Raw genomic sequence first — 22,555 nt, forward strand, 5'->3', positions numbered from 1 at the left:
CGGGCAATCACTGGGCGGCGCGGACTTGGTGGGCCGAAGGGCCTGTAGAATCTAAATCTAAAAAATTTTTTTTTTAATTAATTGCTGCCCATCTTGCTGCTCTGTTTCATTTACTTTTGAACCCATCTACTTCATTTGTTATTCAATGGTAACACTTGAAGCCTTTGCTTCAATTTCTAACTCCAGCTGTGAATTCAACAGCTTCATAAAACTGTAAAATGTACTTGTTCCGGTTTCTAAAATGGAGATTTAATATTTAATTTGTTTCTAGATCTCTGTTAATCACTGCAATACTATTGACTCCTATAATGATCGGAGGTATTTATTCACAAAATGCTGGAGTAACTCAGCAGGTCAGGCAGCATCTCAGGAGAGAAGGAATGGGCGACGTTTCAGGTCGAGACCCTTCTTCAAACTGAAGAAGGGTCTCGACCCGAAACGTCGCCCATTCCTTCTCTCCTGAGATGCTGCCTGACCTACTGAGTTACTCCAGCATTTTGTGAATAAATACCTTCGATTTGTACCAGCATCTGCAGTTATTTTCTTATACTACCTATAATGATCGGGGTAGGTTTTCACAGCAGGGATGTGTGGTTTTGGGCTGTGAAACTTTAATACCTCTCCCCTCCTGGTTCCATCCACCTACTACTCTCACACTTTAGCCACTGGATCCTCTTACCCATCTGATTCCATCTGCCCTTCACCTCTCCCTTACATGGTTTCCAACAGATTCCAGACTAATCAGTCTGATGAAGTGTCCCCACACAAAACATCCATTCCTTCTCCAGATGTTGCCTAACTTGCTGAGTTCCTCCTGCACTTTATGTTTAGATTAAATTAAATATCAGCCTCATAATACATATAGTTAGCCACCCTACCTTTTAAAAATTAGTTAGGCGACTGTGACACACTTAATTCTAATATGAAATTGGACAGGATGCAACATCGGTGAAGTGGGTCCTGAGGTTTAAAAGAATGTTTACATCTCACCCAAAGCAACTCATATGTGAAAATTCTCCCCATTACTTTTTTAAAAATCTAATGCGTCCCATCTTTTTACATCTTGAGGTTCTCCTTTCAAATGATCCTAGAATCTCCCTCTGTTCTGTTGAAGTAGTTGATTTTTCAGGTCTTTCTTCACATTGGAGTGCTTTCACACCAACACGTATCCTCGTGGACCTATCCTGTACCTTCTCTATTACATCTGCCAAATATGTAGAGTCCATTCCTGGACTGGATGCCCTCTAAAAAACATAGTGCCAAAGGCAATGAATGATAACAGAGGCAGAGAACATATACAAATGCTGATTTATTGGTGGAGATTACCGACACAGACAACTGGAATTGTCGAGTTAAAGTCATGGAATTTTACAGCACAGAACCTGGCACGTTGCCCCAACTTGTGTATGCCGACCCAGATATGTTGACCATCTATTTATGTCCCTCGTGGCTATATATACCTCTCACCCCTCAGCCTCCTGCTCTCCAGGAAAAATAGTCCCAGCCTATCCACCCCTTCTTCATAACAAACCCTCCATTCCAAGCAACATCTTCATAAATCTTTTCTGCACTGTTTCCAGTTTAAATGACATCCTTCCTGGCGCGGGGCAAGCAGAACTGTGCACAATACTCCAAGTGTGAACTCAAAGAATGCAAGGCATTTAAAGAAGCCATTCACTCTTTGGTCTTCACATACACAGTCACCTGAGGGTGCAAACAGATCTAGTAATAAATGATTTTGTGTAAGCACATCTCTCAATGAATATTCTTCCCATCAATAATTTTATAAACAACAGCTCGAGGCTTGTAACTAGTGATGTGTATCAGAGGTTGGTGCTAGGCTCATTGACGCTTATGATTTATATCAACAATTTAAATGTGAATGTACAAGGCATGATTGGTAAGTTTACAGATGACACATCTATCGTAGCCAGTGAAAATGGTTATCAAAAATTGCAGCAGGATCTTGATTAGCTGTGCAAGTGGGTTGAAGAATGGCTAATGATGCAGATAAATGAGTGAGATGTTGCGTTTCGGAGAGTCAAACCAGAGCAGGAACTCTGGTTCCTGAATGGTATGGACATGAGGAGTGATGTAAAGCAGAGGGATTGAGGAATGCAAATACACATTGTGGGTGCCACAGGTGGTAAAAAAGGCATTTTGTACATTGACCTTCATCAGTCAGGATACTGAGTATTACAGTGGTGCAAGATGTTGATGAGGCCGCATTTGGAGTAGTGCATTTAATTTTGGCCATCCTACACTAAGAAGGATGTCATTAAGCTGGAAAGAGTGCAGAGAATATTTACGACGATGTTGCCAGGACTCGAGGGGCCAGAGCTAGAGGGAGAGATTGGACATGCTAGGATGTTATTCCTTAGAGCATAGGAGCTGACGGGTAATCTTTAAGAGGTGTATAAAATAATGAGGGAAATTAATAGTGAATGCACGTTCTTTTACCGAGGGTAGGGGAATCAAGAACAGGGGGACATGAGGGGAAACTTTTTCTTTTGGACAGCAGTACATATACGGTATGAGCTGTCAGTGGAGGTAGTTCAGGCAGGTATTGTGACAGCATTAAAAAGACAAAGGAAAAGTTTAGAGGGATGAAAAATAGTAAATAATCTCCAAATACTGCTTTAAATATTCTTGAAAAAAGGCTGTAAATGTCCTCCCCACAGGAAATATTGTCTGCCTTCCACATTACGCACATTAATAGCTAGTTACTTAAAACTATTATTCTTAGATTTTGTGTTGATATTATTTATTGGAAATTTCATCACCAAACACCATGAATTGTTTACCACAACTACATTCGAATAGTCGAGAGTCGATCAATTCCTATAAATATATTCATTGCATTTTTTTTGCACTGCCCACCGAGAGCCTCCCACAATGTGGTTGATGTTCTGGTGATAACTATAACGTTTACAACTCTGTGGTTATGTTCATTTCCAGCAGTATTTTTCACATTTTGCCAAATGTTTGTATTACGCTCATAAGTCTGCGAGTGTATTAGCCTCTTATCTTCCGATCAACAACAATCAGGCCTGAAGTTTACCTCCTATTCGTTACACTTTCACTTTTACTAGTTATCTCTTGTGTTTGTAACCTTCTCAAGAATTCAACGATAATAACTAAACCACAAGTCTATGATCTGCTCATAATTTTTCAAATGTTCACTTCTTGTTTCTGCAAAGAAAATTCCAGTAACTTCCTCTCTAAATATTTTCAGTGGTCAGGACTAAAATTATTTGATTTCTATCTTCTTTCCATTCATTCTTACCCAATGGAGTGAGAGTTGCAAATTTTCATTCCCAGGCCACAATTTATGGTTCAGAAGGTTTTGGAAATTACATCTAATGCATCTTCAATTTCTTTGCAACAATGCTTTGTTTATGTTGGTTGGCTTTTAATCATTTTGTTAATCCATGTTTTCATTAGGAGAAATTGGACCTGTGGTAAGACTGGTGAATGGCACAGGACCTCACGAAGGCAGGGTGGAGGTTTTCTATGACAATCTCTGGGGGACAGTGTGTGATGATAAGTGGGACAAGTTGGACGGAGAAGTGGTCTGCAAGATGCTTGGCTACAAAGAAGTTTCTGAAACCTATACAGCAAATAAGTTTGGACAAGGTAACTTTTTAATATTTTGTTTTTGAAATAACAAAACATTCTTGTGCTTGAGCAACATATAATTATACAGTCTGGATGGGTGTAGTTGGTGTGGAACCCAGTTAAGTTTCTGTCCCCATTCCAGTCCAACATATGGGACCATGGCACTCCATTGACCTCTCCCATACCACAGTACCATCAACATCAGAGGAGATACGTTTCTCCAGGGGTAAACCCCCCCCCCCCATTTCCCACTAAATACCAAATGTATGCGACTTTAAGACGTTAACTTGTTATCTTTTGTGTTTTGAGCAAATTAGCAAATTTGCAGATGATACTAAGCTGGGGGGTAGTGTGAATTGTGAGGAAGATGTAATAAGGCTGCAGGGTGACTTGGACAGGTTGTGTGAGTGGGCGGATACATGGCAGATGCAGTTTAATGTAGATAAGTGTGAGGTTATTCACTTTGGAAGTAAGAATAGAAAGGCAGATTATTATCTGAATGGTGTCAAGTTAGGAGGAGGGGGAGTTCAACGAGATCTGGGTGTCCTAGTGCATCAGTCAATGAAAGGAAGCATGCAGGTACAGCAGAAAGTGAAGAAAGCCAATGGAATGTTGGCCTTCATAACAAGAGGAGTTGAGTATAGGAGCAAAGAGGTCCTTCTACAGTTGTACCGGGCCCTGGTGAGACCGCACCTGGAGTACTGTGTGCAGTTTTGGTCTCCAAATTTGAGGAAGGATATTCTTGCTATGGAGGGCGTGCAGCGTAGGTTCACTAGGTTAATTCCCGGAATGGCGGGACTGTCGTATGTTGAAAGGCTGGAGCGATTGGGCTTGTATACACTGGAATTTAGAAGGATGAGGGGGGATCTTATTGAAACATATAAGATAATTAGGGGATTGGACACATTAGAGGCAAGAAACATGTTCCCAATGTTGGGGGAGTCCAGAACAAGGGGCCACAGTTTAAGAATAAGGGGTAGGCCATTTAGAACGGAGATGAGGAAGAACTTTTTCAGTCAGAGAGTGGTGAAGGTGTGGAATTCTCTGCCTCAGAAGGCAGTGGAGGCCAGTTCGTTGGATGCTTTCAAGAGAGAGCTGGATAGAGCTCTTAAGGATAGCGGAGTGAGGGGGTATGGGGAGAAGGCAGGAACGGGGTACTGATTGAGAGTGATCAGCCATGATCGCATTGAATGGCGGTGCTGGCTCGAAGGGCTGAATGGCCTACTCCTGCACCTATTGTCTATTGTCTATTGTCTATTGAGCAGCATCCAGATTTGTAATCCAGATTTTACTTCATATCAATTTTGTTCTGATGAGAATGAAGTAACCCATTGTTTCATTGGTTTTACTATCATTGGACGGAGCAGCCTGCATGGGTAAAGGATTTGACTGTAGCATTAAAAAAACTTTTGAAACAAGTGATCATATTAGCCCAACTACAGAAGACTTAATCTGTGTAGATTTTTTGTTGTACAATTACAATGCAGTTGTTTTTTAAAAAAAAAATCTTAATTTAAAAAAACAGTGCAACTTGCATCAGTTTACATATTAACGGACTTGCGTCTTTCTCTAATATAGTTTTAGGACCATACATTACTCTGATCATATGTCATGTTTTATTTTAACACTAACATTAATACGTGGATATTTCAGGACCAGAGTCAGTGCTGGTGTTCTCAAGGGTAGAATCACTGGGTAAAATTAATCAGAACTTTTTCTCTTCCACTGTAGTTTTACTGGCTTTCCGTGTTGATATTTCCTGAGGAAAGTGTATGATGTCCCCTTGGCCTCTTTGTTGGTTACAATACCTTTCTCGCACATGTTGAGCTGTGTTTTTTTTTGTTGGAAGTCTTGTATTATTATTCCCTTACTGGAATGGGGCCTGACTTTGAATTACCTTTTTCAGTCTCAGAAGGAGCCAGGACATAACTTTTTCCAGCTGGTACATATTACATTCCAATGGGCGATTTACCAAAACATTGCATTCATAATAAGTTAGGGAACGTTTTCCGACCTGCCTCTACCTCTTTACTCTCTTTCCGATACCTTTTTTCTCTTCTTTGCCTTCGCTCCTTCTCATTGATTCTGGATTTTATTTTTGTAACTATTTTTTTAAACTTTGTTATTTCTGCTTTCCTTTCAAGTGGCTGCCATATTATTTTGCACAAAAAAAGGCACTGATGGTTGTAAACTGAATTTCTTGCTGGTGAAGGCAGCATAATCATAACCTGGAATAGACTACAGCACATTTTTTCTACTCTACTCCTTTATTCATCCTTACTCCCATCCCCTCTCACTCCTATCATCTACATTTTTACCAGCTTTACTTTTTCCTATTTTTCATCTTTTTCTATTCATGCTTTTCTTTCAAATGTTCACCAGAACTGCACTAAACCTCACTTTACCATCATTCATTTTCCTCATCTTCCCATTTGTGCTTGAGGAGGTTGCATCCAAGCTGGAAGTTTTTATACTTCACCTATATCCATCTGTATTTTGTTCCAAGCCTCATCTACTTCCCTCAAAGAAAATTTGTTGGATTTCAAAATTCAAAGTAGGTACATATCCCTCTGCCTCTTTCTTTACTTGTCTCTGTGCCTCAGTTAGATGTCAGGACTCGCACATTGCAGAACAAGCATAATATTTGCAGGGTACTTACTTCATATTCATATTTAATCCAGAGGAACAAATCTTCATGAATTTATCTTTCCCATTCCTGCAGCATGATTTGTGAGAATGAAACATGACTGTAGTTGTGATTAGAAGATGAAGGTTGTGATGATGACCAAAGTCAAGCAATTTGTGAATGGCACTTATAATTCATTTGATACCTTGCATTGCAGATATCAGCAAGAGATGGGATGCTTGTTTTATTTTCTCATTTACACATTATTGCTTACATAGAAACATAGAAAATAGGTGCTGGAGGAGGCCATTTGGCCCTTTGAGCCAGCACCACCATTCATCGTGATCATGGCTGATCATCTACAATCAGTAACCCGTGCCTGCCTTCTCCCCATATCCCTTGACTCCGCTAGCCCCTTAATTCTAATATTATAGGTATGTCATTGATCATTTTCAGGTAGAAATAAACGTTCAGTCACAAATATGTACAGACAAAAACTATTCACTTTGTCAAGATAGACACAAAAAGCTGGAGTATCTCAGTGGGACAGTGATTCACTTTGTCGATGTTGGCTCTCTGAAGGTGCCACTAATTCACTAGTTCACAGTTCACAAGTGTGGTAGAATTAGGCCATTCTGCCCATCGAGTCTACTCTGCCAATGAATCATGGCTGATCTCTGTCTCCTAATCCCATTTTCCTGCCTTCATTCCACTCTTCTCCCCACCCACCCATCGCCCAGCCTTCAATAGTAACACCACAGTGTTAAAACTATTACATTGACAGCTTTAAATAATTATGCACTATGAATCTATTCAAACTTATAAACATGTTTCTAAAAAAGACAGCAGACAAGAGTCACCACTTGGCATGAATAAACTGCACAGAGAAAATGTAGGAATGGCAGTACACACTTGTTCTGAGGTTTGCAACCTCCTTGTGAAAGGAGCAATTATACTGTGTTAATTTGAATGTGACTACCACCATCAGATCACGCGTGCATTGCCAGATTCTCTGAGGCAGTCAACAGTAGATCTATTCGGCACACAACCAGCGAATGATGGGCTGCATCCAAGTCGACCATTAATTCCCACCTTGTGTCAAAGTTGACATTTCACCTGCAGCACCAATAAACTGCGACTAAGATAAGTCCAATAAAGTGGATGCCATCATTAACCCTCACAGCTGTGAAGGAATTAGATACTATTCATTTTATATGGGATGCTTGCAAAACAAACTTTACAGTACATGGAAGCTTTCATTACAATTATCTCAGAATCTATTATTGCATAGGCCTGGATCTGATCTCCACTTCTGATTCAAAACAGTTGGCAGGATTTATGTCTTCCAGTAAATTAGCAGGTGTGCCAAAATACTGAGAATTGAATGCAGTGATCACAGAAAATCTAAACAAAATCAAATAAAGTAGGTTAATAATTTCCCAAGATCTGATTAAACACAATAATTTGCAGTGAAGAGAACAATCCTCTGGCATCTCACACACTAAAATGAAAACTAACCTGTAATTGTTAGCATCTGGTCAGTTTACAAATGTAAACTAGAATGTGTTTTGCGCACTTTAATCCATGGATGCTATGTCAACTTTGTTTGAAAATGAAATGACTAGTAACTTAATGGATCAGAAAAGAAAACATCTGTACAAAATATGAGTAGTAATTTTGCATCAATTTGATCCAGACGCACAGCTTTAGCCATTTACAGAGGGCTTCAAAGGTCCAGTTTCATGGCAGGCTCCTATGTAGGTGAGAAGTCAGCTTCAAAGATGATCTATAAATTGCGAGGAAGTTGATGGAAAGCGGTATTCCAATACCGGAGAGAAGATTTAAAATATCATATTATTGATCACATTTTACAGCACTATCCCGCTTTTGATGTTTAAATATTTTTGGATTTCTACAGCCAGTTGATATTTTTCCCATTTTCCTTTTTTTCAGTGGAGGAAATAGCCACAGTCTGCATTTCTAACTGAATAAAGCTGCAGTATGTTATTCCAATATTTAATTTCAGAGGCAGGATTGGATTGTGATTCCAACATGTTGACTCCTTTCAGCTTTGGCCTTAATGACTGCAATATGTTTGTCGTGTGTTGCTGGGAATTTATTTTTCAGCTGCCTGTGTTATGGAAGGCTTTGAAACGTTGGATGGGATTTTAATCATTGAATTATCAGCCATTCGCTAGGAGAGAAAAAATGTGGTGAACAACAATCAATAATCGTTTATTTGTCACATACACATAAATGTGTAGTGAAATGAAACATTACCCGCAGTTCAACAATAAGACCAATAAGAATAATCAATAAAAATGCAATAACACATACAATCACAACTAACACCAAACAAAAGAAACATCCATCACAGTGAGTCTCCTCCAGTCACCTCCTCACTGTGATGGAAGGCCAGAATGTCTTTTCTCTTCCCCTGCCGTCTTCTCCTGCGGTCAGGCTGTTGGAGTTGCCACGTCGGGATGGTCGGGGCTCCCGACATTGAAGCCCCCACCGGGCGGAGAAAATCCCGCGGCCTATTCCAGGCCGCGCCGGTGAAAGGTCCGCGGCGGGCCGACCTAAGCCCCGCAATTCGGGGCGGGCGGAGACGCTATCGCTGCCGCTGCTCCCGATGTCGGCCCCCATCCAGGGGCCTGCGGGCTTCCGACGTCCAGGCAGCCCGCGCCGGAGCCTCCGGAGACGAGTCGCAGCCGCTCCCGCAAGCCCAGGGAGTCTTCCAAATGTCTCCCCCCTAAACCACTATTACCAACAACTGCCTGATTTAAACCTAGTCCAATGCATGTCAAGACAGGATAGCAAAAGCTTTTCACTGTACCTCAGTACAATAAACTAAACTGAACTGTACATGTGAAGTAGTTAGACATAACCAATTCTTCGACTGATACCATTTATCCAATTATGGAAAATGTAATTTGCTGTATGAGCCTGCGATGGATGGCATATCCAAGAGACGACTTTTGTTTAATGTGTCAGCATCCTTCTTTCCCTGGACAATTCTTTAAATTGTTATTATAGACAATAGACAATAGACAATAGGTGCAGGAGTAGGCCATTCAGCCCTTCGAGCCAGCACCGCCATTCAATGCGATCATGGCTGATCACTCTCAATCAGTACCCCGTTCCTGCCTTCTCCCCATACCCCCTCACTCCGCTATCCTTAAGAGCTCTATCCAGCTCTCTCTTGAAAGCATCCAACGAACTGGCCTCCACTGCCTTCTGAGGCAGAGAATTCCACACCTTCACCACTCTCTGACTGAAAAAGTTCTTCCTCATCTCCGTTCTAAATGGCCTACCCCTTATTCTTAAACTGTGGCCCCTTGTTCTGGACTCCCCCAACATTGGGAACATGTTTCCGGCCTCTAATGTGTCCAATCCCCTAATTATCTTATATGTTTCAATAAGATCCCCCCTCATCCTTCTAAATTCCAGTGTATACAAGCCCAATCGCTCCAGCCTTTCAACATACGACAGTCCCGCCATTCCGGGAATTAACCTAGTGAACCTACGCTGCACGCCCTCCATAGCAAGAATATCCTTCCTCAAATTTGGAGACCAAAACTGCACACAGTACTCCAGGTGCGGTCTCACCAGGGCCCGGTACAACTGTAGAAGGACCTCTTTGCTCCTATACTCAACTCCTCTTGTTACGAAGGCCAACATTCCATTGGCTTTCTTCACTGCCTGCTGTACCTGCATGCCTCCTTTCATTGACTGATGCACTAGGACACCCAGATCTCGTTGAACTCCCCCTCCTCCTAACTTGACACCATTCAGATAATAATCTGCCTTTCTATTCTTACTTCCAAAGTGAATAACCTCACACTTATCTACATTAAACTGCATCTGCCATGTGTCCGCCCACTCACACAACCTGCCCAAGTCACCCTGCAGCCTTATTGCATCTTCCTCACAATTCACACTACCCCCCAGCTTAGTATCATCTGCAAATTTGCTAATGGTACTTTTAATCCCTTCGTCTAAGTCATTGATGTATATCGTAAATAGCTGGGGTCCCAGCACCGAACCTTGCGGTACCCCACTGGTCACTGCCTCCCATTCCGAAAGGGACCCATTTATCCCCACTCTTTGCTTTCTGTCTGTCAACCAATTTTCTATCCATGTCAGTACCCTACCCCCAATACCATGTGCCCTAATTTTGCCCACTAATCTCCTATGTGGGACCTTGTCGAAGGCTTTCTGAACGAAGATTTTTATTGTAGACTTTAGCCGCATAGATAAGCTTCCTGAGTGAAGATCAAAATTTGGAACCCCGACAAATAATTTCCATATAGGACATTGTGAATTTGTGGAATTCTCTGCCACAGAGGGCAGTGGAGGCCAATTCACTGGATGAATTTAAAAGAGCATTAGATAGAGCTCTAGGGGCTAGCGGAATCAAAGGATATGGGGAGCAGGCAGGCACGGGTTTCTGATTGTGGATGATCAGCCATGATCACAATGAATGGCGGTGCTGGCTCGAAGGGCCAAATGGCCTCCTCCTGAACCTATTTTCTATGTTTCTATGAAGTCTTTAATGCCTTTGTTATGAAGAAGGAGATATTTTTTAAGAAACAATTTCAGGAAGATATAAAAAAATATATGAAATGAACCTGATTAGAGAAACCACAAGCGTCCTGGAAGATTTTTATTTCCACCCCACAAAACATACTTAATAGGGTAAAACACAAAATACTGGAGTAATTCAATGGATCTGGCAGCATCTCTGGAGGGAATGAACTGGCGATATTTTGGGTCAGAACCCTTCTTTAGACAGACTGAAATGTCACCTGTCCATCCCCTCCAGAATTGGAGGCAGACCCATTGAGTTTCTCCAACACATTGTTTTACTCAAGATTCCAGCATCTGCAGTTCCTTGTGTCTTCATATGGTTTACAAATTAGGAGCTCTTGCTAAATCCCTTGATAAAATAACATCCCAGAAATCGGTTCTCTCGTATGGGAGTGGGAGAGTTATGTTAGTTGGTGGATGCAGACCATCACCCCATGTCAATGACACCCACGGCAGTAAACATGGCTTGGATGATCTATCCCCTGCATGACTTTCCAGGCAGCCTCATGAAGACCCGAAATGTCACCCATTCCTTCTCTCCAGAGATGCTGTCTGTCCCAATAGACAATAGGTGCAGGAGTAGGCCATTCGGCCCTTCGAGCCAGCACCCGTTGAGTTACTCCAGTATTTTGTGTCTATCATAGGTTTAGAGGGATATGAGCCAAACGCAGGCAGGTGGGATTAGTGTAGATGGGGCGTATTGGTTGGTTTGGGCAAGTTGGGTCGAAGGGCCTGTTTGCACACTCTATGACTCTAATGCTGATCTTCCCCAGACCTTAATTCCTTTTCTGGGCCAGTTCCATGTAGCCCTTAATTCCCTGATGTTTCAAAAAAATATCCACTGCTTGTGATCAAACAGCCCTCCAAGGTAGCAAATTCCAGAGATTCGCCATCTTCTCCAAGAACAAGTATTTTACAAACCATAGACCTACAGATAGTTTTAAATGACTACTTCTTATTCTCGCAAATATGATCCTTTATTTGAGCTTCCCCTGCTTGTTGAATCACCTCAACGTCTATCCTGCCATCCTCCCAGAGCGTCTCACGTGTTTCAATAAGATCAGCCGTCATTCTCCAAAGCTTCAAAAAATGTAGATCTAACTGTTCACGAAAGACCAATCCTTGTACCCTGGAGATTTTCTTAGTGAATCTCCTCTGGACTGCCTACAATGGTAGTTAAATAAGAGGAGCAAGATTATGCACCGTTCTTCAGATATGACCTCAACAGTATCAGATAAATTGTAACAATATTTTATTTTCTCTTATCTCCAACATTCTTGCAATAAAGGCTAATGTGCCATTTTTCTCTGCCTAACTGCTTGCTTCACCTGCAATGCTATCTTTTTGCATTTATGGACAAGAACACCTAGATCTCACCTTCCTCCAAGCATTTTCAATATCTTTGCTTTCAATGGTCTGCTTTTTGATTTCCCCTACAGAAGTACATGGCTTCATACTTTCCTACCTTAAACTCCATTTGCCAATTATTATTCCATTCACTCAACCTGTTTACATCGAGTAACAGTGTACGAACATCTTCATTGCAACAACACATCTTCATTCCACTTCTTTACGTGTCAATGGCAAACTTGGATACCTTAAACTCTGCCTCTTCTTCCAAGTCATCAAGACAGAAAACAAATAACAAAGACCACAAAATTATCCTTAGGGCACTTGTGTGGTGCAAACTCCACACGGACAATAACAGAGTTCAGCAATCACAAGGATCCAATGGTCTACTCCTGTGGTGTAGAAAGGAACTACAGATGCTGGTAGATACTGAAGATGGACACAAAGTGCTGGAGTAACTCATCGGGTCAGGAAGATATCTCTGGAGAAAAAGGATGGTTGACGTTTCGGGTCGGGATCTTTCTTCAGAGTCTGAAGAAGGGTCCTGACCTGAAATGTCACCCATCCTTTTTCTGCAGAGATGCTGCCTGACCTGCTGAGTTATTCTGGCACTTTGTGTCCATTTTCAGTCTACTCCTGTTTGTTTCTTATACTATTAGGTGTGCCTGGTGCATCTGAAATAGGAAATGGTATGGTTTGGTGAACGGAAGGACTATGTAAGAGATAGCCATTTGAACAATCTGGATATTGTTACATAGAAGAAAAAAATGTGAAGAAGGGGGTGGCCTGTGAACGTGTGAATGGTATGTGAGCTTATCACCAATGTCAGCACTTGAACCTCTCCTGGCCACTGGCACCGTAGCAACAAAGCTCACGATTGTCAACACCTTCTACAAATACCTGATTCTTTTGGCATGTAAAGTACCTCCTCCGTTTTGCTGATGCAGTCAAAATCTTTGAGATGCCTTCTGCAAGGAATGCTGATGGGTGTGTATCATGCCTTCCATCACAGTAAGGGTGTGCCTGGAGCAATCATTGTGATGGCTGTTTGTGTTAAAATTGTAATTGTGTGTCTTGTGTTCTTTGTTGTCTACTGCCGGACCCTGACGTAAGAGGATGCTGGGAGCTATTTGTTCGCCGCTTCTCCGTCAGGACAGTTCGACTGTTTGTTTTTATGTCATGACTGTTTTTGTAAAGCATCTTTGAGCACTTGGAAAAGCGCTATATAAAATAAATGTTTATTATTATTATTATTATTATTATTATCATTGCATATTTGCACGAACCAGGCTGCCATGATTGAATATCTACGTGTTTGTGATGACTTGAACAGTAACTACAGTTCAACACCCTCAGGCACTTCAGCCATCACAAGACATTATTTCCCATGCACTAAGCTGTACTAACTATCCCAAATCAGTCTCTGCTTATCTAAAAGCTGGTCGATCTTGTCCCTAAGAATCCCATCCAACAGCACTGATGTCAGGCTCACCGGCCTGTAGTTCCCTGGCTGGCCTTTGCTGCCCTTCTTAAATAATGATACAACATGAGTTACCCACCAGTGGACTTCAGAAGGGCTAAACATCCAAGGACGTACACGCCACTGGAGATAAATGGGTCTATTGTGGATAGGGTGAGCAGTTTCAAATACTTGGGAGTCCGCATCGCAGAGGATCTGACGTGGGCAACGCACATTGCCGCACTGGTGGGTAAGGCTAAGCAGCGCCTTTACCACCTTAGACAACTGAGGAAATTCAGAGTGTCGCTGAGGATCCTTCATTGCTTCTACTCTGGGGCTGTAGAGAGCATCCTGTCCAGCAACATTACAGTCTGGTTTGGGAACAGCTCTGCCCAGGACAGGATGGCCCTGCAGAGAGTAGTGCGTTCGGCAGAACGCACCATGGGAACTACACTCATCCCCCTGCAGGACCTATACATCAGGAGGTGCAGATCCAGAGCAAGCAAGATCATGAGGGACCCCTGCCACCCCAGTAACGGACTGTTCCAGATGCTACGATCAGGCAAACGCCTCCGCTGTCACGCTGTGAAAACGGAGAGGATGAGACGGAGCTTCTTCCCACAGGCCATCAGGACTGTCAACTTTTATAACCCCAGAGACTAAATTTTTGTCGACACTTTTTGTGCTATGTTTAGTAACTTATTAACTTTATTTACATGCTGTAACTGTAATTCTTTTTGTGCACAACCCGCAGGCATTGCCACTTTCATTTCACTGCACATCGAGTATGTGTATGTGACAAATAAATTTGACTTGACTTGACTTGACTTGACTCTTACAGAACTTCACCTGTGGGAAATGTTGATGTGAATATCTCTGCATAGATTTCCACAATTTCTTACCTAGCTCCTCACAAGGTTCAAGGGCATACTTGGTCAGGCCTTGGAGACCTTTATTAGCTTTGAAATTACCAACAACTCTTCTTTGGTAATTTGTTTCAGACACCACAACTCCTATGCCCCAATTCCTTGGCTTTCATGATCTTCTCCTCAGTTTTCATTTAATATCTCCCCCATCTCTTGTGGTTCTATCCAAGGATGGCCATACTGATTTTTAAAGGGACCTATATTTTTTACCTGCTATCCTTTTACTCTTAATATATCTGTAGAATCTCTTGGGGTATTCCTTTACTTGCCTGCCAGCTCAATTTCCGGTCCCCTTTTTTCCCCCCTTCGATTGCTTTCTTAAATAATCCCTATACTTCTTATAATGCAAAGAGATTTGCTTGATTTCCACAACCTAAATCTGACAAATGTTTCCTTTTTTTCCTTACCAGATCCTCAACAACTTTTCTCAACCAAGGTTTCTGAAACCTGCCTGCCTTGCCCTTCACGCTAACAGGAATATACTGTCCTATTATTCTTGGTATATCACTTTTTGAAAGCCTCCCATTTGCCAACCAACCTCTTGTCTGCAAACATACTTTCCCAATTCACCTCTGCAGGTTCCTGCCCAATGCCTCAAAATTGGCCTTCCCTAATTTAACATCTTAATTTGTGGCCCAATCCACTCATTCACCATAACTTCTTTAAAACTAATAAATTATAGTCACTGGTGTCAAAGTGCTCCTCCACTGACATTTCAGTTACTTTCCCTACCTTGTTCACTCAGAAGAGGTCCAGTGTCACACTCTCCCTAGTAGGGCTCTCTTTCTTAAGGAAGCATTCCTGGATACACATAATTCATTCTGTCTTATACCTATTGAGTCTCCCATCAACATATCCCCATCTGAGTTCACCATATCTGTGCCTCACAATCAGACCCAATGCCACAGATATGGTTGCTACTACTTTCATTTAAAATAGGGATTGGACAGGCTAGATGCAGGAAAAAGGGATTGGACAGGCTAGATGCAGGAAAAATGTTCCCGATGTTGGGGGAGTCCAGAAGCAGGGGTCACAGTTTAAGAATAAAGGGTAGGCCATTTAGGACTGAGATGAGGAAAAACTTTTTCACCCAGAGAGTTGTGAATCTGTGGAATTCTATGCCACAGTGGAGGTCAATTCACTGGATGTATCCAAGAGAGAGTCAGATAGAGCTCTTCGGGTTAATGGAATCAAGGGATATGGGGAGAAGGCAGGAACAGGGTGCTGATTTTGGATGATCAGCCATGACCATATTGAATGGCGGTGCTAGCTTGAAGGGCCAAATGGCCTACTCCTGCACCTATTTTCTATGTTTTCTAAGTTCTCCTGCACGATCATACCCCTCACTGTATCCAAAAGATATTGGATATTCCTGCACCCTCTGCTAACTCACTTTACCCTTCTTACTTTCACCCATCTACTTTCTGCCTTCATCTGTGACAATCTCACTATAGCTGTCTATGAAGCTCTCATTCTCCTGGATGATCTTGAGGTCACCCAGCGATAGTTTCAGTTCCCTCAGTTAGGCAGGAGTTGCACTGACCACACTTCCCATGGGTGTTGTCCTGAGGGACTGTGGAAGTTTCCCTGACTTCCCACATCCTGCAGGAAAAGCATAACAGCACTCAAACTGCTACCCTGTCTGCACTTAGACTAAAGAAGGACGTCACAAAAACAAGACCTTACCTTTTTTTCTTTGTTTCAATGGACAGTAAAATTAGTCACCCAATATTACTACAGTCTGAAGAAGGGTCTCTACCCGAAACATCACCCATTCCTTCTCCCCAAAGATGCGGCCTGTCCTGCTGAATTACTCCAGCTTTTTGTGTCCATCTTCGATTCCTTCCTACACTTATTACAGCAATTATCTTTATTTATTCTGTGAGACACCACATCAACAAAGTTCAGGTATATCTGCCCTGAAGAAATCAGCTGTCCACTTCAATGATAATTTGAGGTCTAATATTCTCAGACGTTCTCTTTTTATTTTATTCTTAACCGTGCATCCTTAGCTGCTGCAGTGAAGCAGTTAGAGATTGTACTTGTGTAATACCCACATTACCTTTGCATTCTTTAATGGATATTTGACTCATTAGGTCCTTCAATGCTTTCACAATTGTTCATGACTGGCCACTACGCCAGTGCCATCACATTGCAAATTATTGCAATAAAGTGACTTCTTTACCACAGTGCAGGAATCAACCCTGTATCAATGAGGAAGGGCCTGGGGGAATTTGGGTTGCATACCCAAAACACCATCTCTTTCATGGTTTAAAGCGAAATTAGGCCACATCGTCTGAAGATGCACCAAATGTGAGCTGACAATAAAATAAAAATAGACACACAATATCCATGATACCAAATTTTTATTCTGTATCTCAGATATTTTGGTAGTGATTTGTGAATTCTGTAAGGGTGAATTTCCATTATCCAAACTGCTACAACATGAGAATCCCCTGTACTGTCGATTCCATATCAACCCACGGTCTGTGTATCAGTCTACCAGTCAGCCTTACCTGATGGATACCTAAGAAATAGGCAGCAATATAAAAGGCAGACTGCTCATATTCTCATCATGTTTCCATTAATCTTCATAACTGAAATGCAACACAATTGGCACATAGCTTTCAGTTTGATGAAAGAAAATTAACATCATAATTCATCTTCTGTCACATTTTTCTTCCAAAACTTGGTTCCACGAAGCCTAATTTCAGAAGCACACATTAGACACACACCACAGTGTGAATAGTGCGTGGGAATGTATAGATTTCTGCCCTTTCATCTCCATATGGAATAAATACTTCTCTGCAAAAATTTGTTTTGTGGCATTTGTTGACCTTTACATTTAATATAAATTGAAATATGCTGCAAAAAGGAAGCAAAAATGTTATTTTACTGTATTAAGTGAAACTGTTATCAAATGTTTCCCAGAGAATAGTTTATTTGAAACAGAAAACTGAAGAAACACTACCAGAGAAAGCTATTTAAAATATGTCAAAAACATCGTACTTCCCCTTCGAAAAAAAATCCATTTGCTACACAGATGTCTTTGTCAGGGAGATAGAAGACAGATTTGTTGGCTGTAAGACTTTTAAGGAAATTGTGATTAAATGCAGGTGTCTGCATTTAATTGAGACTTTGAACAGGATTCCAGACACCATGGAGCATCCTACATAAATGTCTTAGTAGCTTTACCGTGACATTAAAGATGATTGCCCAAGTTCACTTTGCTGACGGGGAGTCTCACCACCAGCAGCACACAGCAGGGAGTCGTGGGCATCCTGCCCACAATTTTCCATCAATTCTCCACTATATTGCAACATCTAGGCCTGGCTATATCACAGTAATGTGAATTCAGCTGTCCCAAGCTCAATCATTCTTTCATAGTGCTAGTTCTCTGAGTCAGGAGGTCATACGTTCAGAACCCCATGCTGAATGTCTTCTCCAGCAGTGATGGGCTGTGGATGTTGGCTGCCTTCTCAGGCAATAAAACAAATAGCCTCTAGATGAAAATATGTGCACAATATCAGTTCCACCATGTAGGAAGGGGAGAAGGGTACAAGATGGCATCAGAAACACGGCAATACTTCGGTATTGCCTCAGTGTAATATACTATTCTTACATTCTTGTACTGCGATATGATTGTGCTTATGTATAGTTTGTTTGCAAAAAAAGGAATTTCGCTGTTCAGAGGTACATGTGACAATACGTACCATTGAACCATTGAAGAGTTCCAGATGATTAGCAGGAGGATATGTATGTGAAGAATGGAATCAACTTTGAAATGAGAATGGAGTAGAAACTTAGCAACACCTATGCTTTACCAGAACAGTGGATCTGAGATATTGTGAATATTTCCGCAGAGTTTAAAATGAAAGCCCGAAAGAACTAGGCTGAGTAGGCACCTGTTGGGTTCATAACCAACCCTGGTGCATGGATCCTGGAGTTCAGCAAGCAGTTTTTCCAGATGAAGCAGTAGTTCACGTACACTTCTCATTGGAAACATACTTTTATGTTTGTATGCACCATTCCTTCCAGACATATATTTCATGATCCTAAACAATTACTTTTTCCTTTCTCTTTAACTTTCTGGAAATTTCTCTCTACAGAACCATTTCCCCAATTGTTCTACACAAGTCTTTGAATCGTGCATTTAATTTTCTGATCTTATGTATGCCTGGCCAATGGCTTGGATAGTAATCCAGAGGTTATCACCCATGCAGTCATGCTTTTAAATTGGAGCCTGATGCTCATTTTCCAATAGCAGAATCTCCATCTTTGTTCCGTCAATGTAATCAGTTCTTCAATGGACCACAGCAGTTAAGTGTTTCCCATTTACTCCAAATTGCCGTCCAGCCTCAAGATGTCCTTAATCCCAGCACATGACAAGCAACACATGACTTCCACAGAAATGGACTATGGTCAGTTTGCTCACCCACATAAGACAGAAAGATCATCTCAACCAGTGGACAAGTGTAAGGGTTGACACTTCTGCAACACTACCTTTTGGATTCTTATACCTGCCTTAGTCAACGTCATGTCTTCCTGACCTTGCCTGGCCAATTCTGCAGCGGGTGATCTAAGGGGTGTGACGGCCTGCTAGAGAAAGTATCCAAGCAGCAATTCCGCCTTTCCTGATGCATCACAGGCCAACTCATTAACACCCAGTTGAATTCCCTTAAGCTGAGGACACCAACATTTCATTAATTCAATCACCTCCCGTATATCACACCTGTCTTGCCATACCTGTGTCGGAATAATTATTAAATTGAATTTTGTGTCCATTGCCCTTACTTCACCAAGGTTCATACTCTGTATAAGCTGCACTCACTCAATGCTGAATGCACTGTGCTTCATTTAGGACCTCAGTTTTATATTCTCAGGTATCTGGGTCATGTAGTGTTACCTTGTTACATGTTTATCACTGCAATTTAAAAGAATAAGAGATGCTAAATGTCAATCTGAACTCAACCAATATATTTTTACTCAACCGAAGTCTACACTCTGAATACTACGCTCAAGATTACTGTTTTGACATCAACTTCGTTTTGCAATGTGGCCTCCGAAAAGGGCACATTTCTTTAGATTACTTCAAAATTCACATGAATTCAAATATTTGTTTGTGAATAAAAAAGACCTGGTCTTGCTGTGCAAGTTTTGACGTTCTGCATTTACAATGTTTTTAAGTAAATAACTTACTGGTATCTAATTTGCACATTGTCTGGTTATTCTTGGTGGGGGGTCACGTGTGAGGGAAGGTGATGTTGGCGATGGTGCTGTGTGGAAGCATTGGGTATGCAGTAAACTCGCTGTGACTTAGAAAACTAAATATACTTGTGTGGAGGCACATTGGATCCCTGTGCGTGGGGCTACAACTGTTTTTGCTAATCAGGCTCAGAAAAGTAATCATATGGCAAACTGGCCAAAATGTTGGTAATTTGGAATTAATTAAAATTGGTTCCACTTGGGAAGCTTTGATAATAATAGCAAATTCAACAATCACATGCATTGAGTTAACTCACCATATTTGGTTTTTTTTGCTTTGTGATCGGCGAACAAGAGCATTGAATGGAAAACAAAAAATTATGCAACAAAACTTTGGCCTAAAACTAAAATCAACAAAACGGAGCAAAGTTCGTAATTTCCAAAAAATGTTTGAACTAGGCTCTGGACAACTGAACAAATGTAATTCATTGTTTATCTTGTTTCAGACAAATATGCTGGAGTCTTAAATCTGGCACAAGTGCTTAAACAATCAGCACTTTGAACCAGAAACACTAACATTAGATGTTTTGCGAACTCAGCCAACTACAAGCAGGACATCTAATGTTTAAACTTAAAGCAAATCTGAAAGATATGTGAACTTTAGAGCTGTTACACTGGTGAATCAGGTGGCGAATTAGCCTCATTTGATTTAGCTGAATGCCTGAATAGACAACGTTTACTGATAGAATATTTTAAAAAAATTATCTTGCAAAAGAACTAAAAGGAACTGATTATTTGTTTGCAGGTACAGGGCTAATCTGGATGGATGATGTTGCCTGTACCGGGAGAGAGGACACAATTCTTCAGTGCAAATTCTCAGGATGGGGGAAGACTAACTGTGGGCATGCAGAAGATGCAGGGCTTATATGCAAGGTTGACTGATTTGAAAAGTGAACCCTTAACCATTTGAAGGACATCATTTTAAATGAGTTTTGTTTCTGCTTTGATTTATTTTCACCTATTAAAAAAATTACAAAAAGTACACCTATTCTCTATTTTCCATAGTTTTATCATTTTATGTCACAACATCTGTGGAAAACAACTATATTTAGCAGTATTATCTGTGGAAAAAGATGAAATATTATAATAAATATTGTTATGTTGTCTGGTAATTATTTTATGCACTGAAGAATACAGTTTTATTGTGCATGTTGCAGCCCTGGATATTGAAATCAATGATTCAATAAATGTTACCATTGTCACTCGTTCTTGCTATAATGCTGTGCTCCACTAAAATGTATATGCTGGATTACAGGGCTATTCAATATTTGATCCTGACTTCCGGTGCTGCCTGCATGGAGTTTGCACATTTACTGCGACTGTGTGAGTTTCCCCCCCAAGTACTCTGGTTTTCTCTCACATCCCAATGCAAAACCGGTAGATTGACTGGTTAATGGTGTAGATGGGTGTTAGGAGAATCAGAAGGGTGCTAATGGGCATGTGAATGAGATTAAATGCAGGCCATAAATGGAGGAATGGGATTAATGGGACTATTCTGAGAGCCAGGATGGACTGAAAGACTTATTTCCATGTCATTATAAAAATTCAATGTAACGTCAGATTAGTTTATTGTCATTGTCAATAAGGTGCAATTAATTGTTTCTATTGCTTCAGATGTAACTTAGTCCGTTTCATAATCTCCCCATACTTTCGATGTCATTCTGTCATGTACCATTGCCAAGTTTATGATCAAGCCTAACCATCCGATTCCCGATCAAGGTAGGAGTTCACATGAGCCTTCCTCAGCAGCATTGCATAAATTTTGTTCCTTCTTCAAGAAGAATCTGCAAGGTACAGGTCTTCTATACTTGAACAGGGAAATTATGAAACAAACTAATTTAAATCTGAAGCAATAGAAACAATTACCTTTTACCATTTAAAATTCAGCTTTGGAAATAATCTATTTATGTTTCTTTGAATTCAGTATTTCTTGATCAGGTCCCTCCTCAGGCTTTTCCACTTTTACAAAGAAAACAAATCCAGTCCCTTGACATCCCAGGCAACATCATCTTGTGGAGGATACCAGATACAATAGATGGCGTTGCTTTTGGGGAGATGGTCCTTCCATTGCCCTCATGTTATAGCCATGTATTAAAGTCATGGAGAGCTGCCAGTACTCCTGCCTGGCTGATCTCCAATTTACTTCAGTCTGTGTGACTGGTGCCTGACTATTAATACCATGATGAGGCTACAGTCCAATTTCCATAGTTTTGTCACTGGTCTCGTTAGGTAGTCATGAATTCAGGATCCAACATCCGAGCCAAGTCTCTCCATTTTTATCAATGTCTGGGATCACCGAACCAGATTCACTTCAATCTGATTTAATCCAATGCCCTTTTCATACTTTTGTTTTAGTTTGGAGAGCTAAAGTATTTTACAGTCCCTGTGTAACATTATTTTTGTTTCTAGCTGCTGAGCACAGATTAATAATTTGCTGAGAAACTTACCTCAGGTGATGCAAAATAAAATTTCACTCTTATTTTGATGGCTTTCTGTTTCTATTATTGCAAAAAATAAGATAATTGCAGGAAGCAGAAATATAATGTAAAATAATAAATGCATTTAATAAAAAGTGATTTTTAATTCTCTTTCAAAAAGGCTAGGCCTAAGAGTTCTGAGGACTAAAGGAACCTTGTTCAGGTCCAATTTAATTCTCCTTCCCATTCTCACACTGATCTTTCCGCCCTCGGTCTCCTCCATTGTCAGAGTGAGGCTAATTGC

At 41.0% G+C, this 22,555-nt stretch overlaps 1 protein-coding gene across 2 annotated transcripts in view; it reads left to right on the forward strand.

Moving 5' to 3' along the window:
- Positions 1-22,288, forward strand: part of scara5 (scavenger receptor class A, member 5 (putative)) — a 74,457-nt gene extending 52,169 nt beyond the window's left edge. The window contains exons 8-9 of one of the 2 annotated variants that reach the window (XM_078399638.1): positions 3,445-3,636; positions 20,580-22,288. In XM_078399638.1, the coding sequence (XP_078255764.1) occupies positions 3,445-3,636; positions 20,580-20,716 (329 nt within the window). In that variant the 3' untranslated portion in view covers positions 20,717-22,288. The remainder of the gene's footprint in view (positions 1-3,444; positions 3,637-20,579) is intronic. The other variant, XM_078399639.1, reaches the window with a different exon arrangement.
- The last annotated feature ends 267 nt before the right edge of the window (positions 22,289-22,555 follow it).

This window comes from Rhinoraja longicauda, chromosome 5, assembly GCF_053455715.1.
Source record: "Rhinoraja longicauda isolate Sanriku21f chromosome 5, sRhiLon1.1, whole genome shotgun sequence".
NCBI classification, from domain to species: domain Eukaryota; kingdom Metazoa; phylum Chordata; class Chondrichthyes; order Rajiformes; family Arhynchobatidae; genus Rhinoraja; species Rhinoraja longicauda.